The 1,778-nt window shown below is 42.6% G+C and overlaps 1 protein-coding gene across 7 annotated transcripts in view; it reads right to left on the reverse strand.

Moving 5' to 3' along the window:
- Nucleotides 1-222: 222 nt before the first annotated feature.
- The window catches only part of Liprin-beta (liprin-beta 1), a 10,799-nt gene continuing 9,243 nt past the window's right edge, over nt 223-1,778 (reverse strand). For 5 of the 7 annotated variants that reach the window (XR_003389001.1, XR_003389000.1, XR_003388998.1 and 2 more), the window contains 3 exons: nt 937-1,308; nt 633-852; nt 223-469 (listed from right to left, as the gene is read on the reverse strand). Coding sequence is in view for 1 of the 7 variants with exons in the window: in XM_026812407.1 (XP_026668208.1) it covers nt 426-469; nt 756-852; nt 937-1,308 (513 nt within the window). In the remaining 6 variants the exon portion in view is untranslated. Of the gene's footprint in view, nt 485-632; nt 853-936; nt 1,309-1,778 lie in introns of all 7 variants that reach the window. The other 2 variants (XR_003388997.1, XM_026812407.1) reach the window with 2 other exon arrangements.

Here is a 1,778-nt window from a genome sequence, read left to right on the forward strand (position 1 = left end):
TGTATACTATCTCTATGTTGCCGCCAGGCAAGAAGGCTGCGCGCGGGGTCTATTTACGCATGAACACACAACGGCAGTCACGGGCTGGCCAACTGCGCTCACGTGGGGCGTGGCGGTGCGCAAGATGGCCGTCACGGTTTTGACCAACCGCATCCGACAGTCCGCATGATGGCCGCCAATCACGCGTTTGAATCATGGCTGAAAATGGAAGCTGGCAAACAGTATCGTTCTTAATGTATATTTTGTATAGATTTTATAAAACCATTACAATATCGTCCCTATTGCTACTTATTACTGTTAATTTGATTATCTATAATCATGAATGAACGTTTGAAATGGTAAAAAATGGTCCCACCTCGTGTCATGTATTGTTATTTACAATTCACTTTCGATATGACAATTATTTCTCTTTATCTATTCGTTGTTCAAATGCAGCCGATAATTTTCCTCTGATTATTGTCTTCTGTCTCTGAAAACGTAAAACCTATTCAGAATTGTAGAGTCAATCAATCGTGAATAAATTACATTACAACCATGATATTGTATTAGTGTTTGATCCGAATTGAAGAGATTGGTAATGAAATAGTAATGAAAGTCCGAAGTAAGATTGGTATTAGTCCAGTTAGACTTACGATAGATAGTTTTGCGTACGCGTTGAATTCGAACCGAGATACCGATTATTTGTTAGAATGGAGATGAAGAGAAGTACAAGTTAGGGCTGCCTGGGCTCGAAGAACCTGGTGACAACGGAGTACCTGGCGGGCTGGCCTCCAAAGGGCAGACCAGGTTCCCATAATCAGCCTCGTTCTTACTCTTCTTCCTCTTCAACGTAAACTGAGACTTCTTCGCCACCTTCCAGAACGAGAGATAGTTTAAATAAGACTGCCTGATTCTGTGTTAAATCTAAATACCTTCCGTGTATACGAAAGATCGTACCTTTAATCTCGCGGTGAGGGTCAATGGGACAAATCCCAGAGTGGCTTCGATTTCCCTCTTCTTCTGCACGACTTCCCTTCCCAGTATCTGATTGAAATGCGTAGTCAAGTGCCTTCTGAGCAATGTTTTACCAGACGAGATACTCAGCAGCGTGGCTAGGAGCTCAGAGGTGAACCGTCCTTCGTATACCATCAATCCGCCGTGGACCCCGGAGCCTCTCATGTTCGGTGCGTACTCGGCCAGGTCGACGACTCGCAGCCATTCCATTACCCTGTGGTTCGTCCATAAGCGAACGTTGCTACCGTCGGCACCGTTACCGTTCGTCGACCTCCTCTCAAGGTTGTCAAACTCGAAGTTCAACTCGCGTAACACCTGATCAAATTTAAATTGTATACATTTTTATAACGCATGGCTAAAAAAGACCATTTTCGGCGCCTATAAAGTGGACCGAAAGTAGAGTTTCCCTACCCTATATAAAAACAAATTAGAATCAGTGTGTACATATATATTTATTTTACAGCCACAGGACAGGAAATACAGTTTTTCCGCCCTAGGGCCGTGCAATAGAGATATATATACACACTGATTCTAGTTTGTTCTTACATTTTTGACCCTCCGGGCGCGAAATTCGGTTTCTCGTGCATGTTTAGCGGACGCAAAATAGCACATTCCCGCCCTAGGGCGGAAAAGACGGAAAATGATGTAATTACAACTTCGATGGCTTTTGTTATCGATTAAACAAACCTAATGTCATTTCATTCTACGTCTAATCTCAGTGAAAATGAATTGTGACAGTGATTCTGATTATGACGAAAATTTTAATAATAACAATGATATAAAGT

This window comes from Ceratina calcarata, unplaced genomic scaffold (assembly GCF_001652005.2).
Source record: "Ceratina calcarata isolate Rehan_Ccalc_2016 unplaced genomic scaffold, ASM165200v1 scaffold277.2, whole genome shotgun sequence".
Classification (NCBI taxonomy): Eukaryota; Metazoa; Arthropoda; class Insecta; order Hymenoptera; family Apidae; genus Ceratina; species Ceratina calcarata.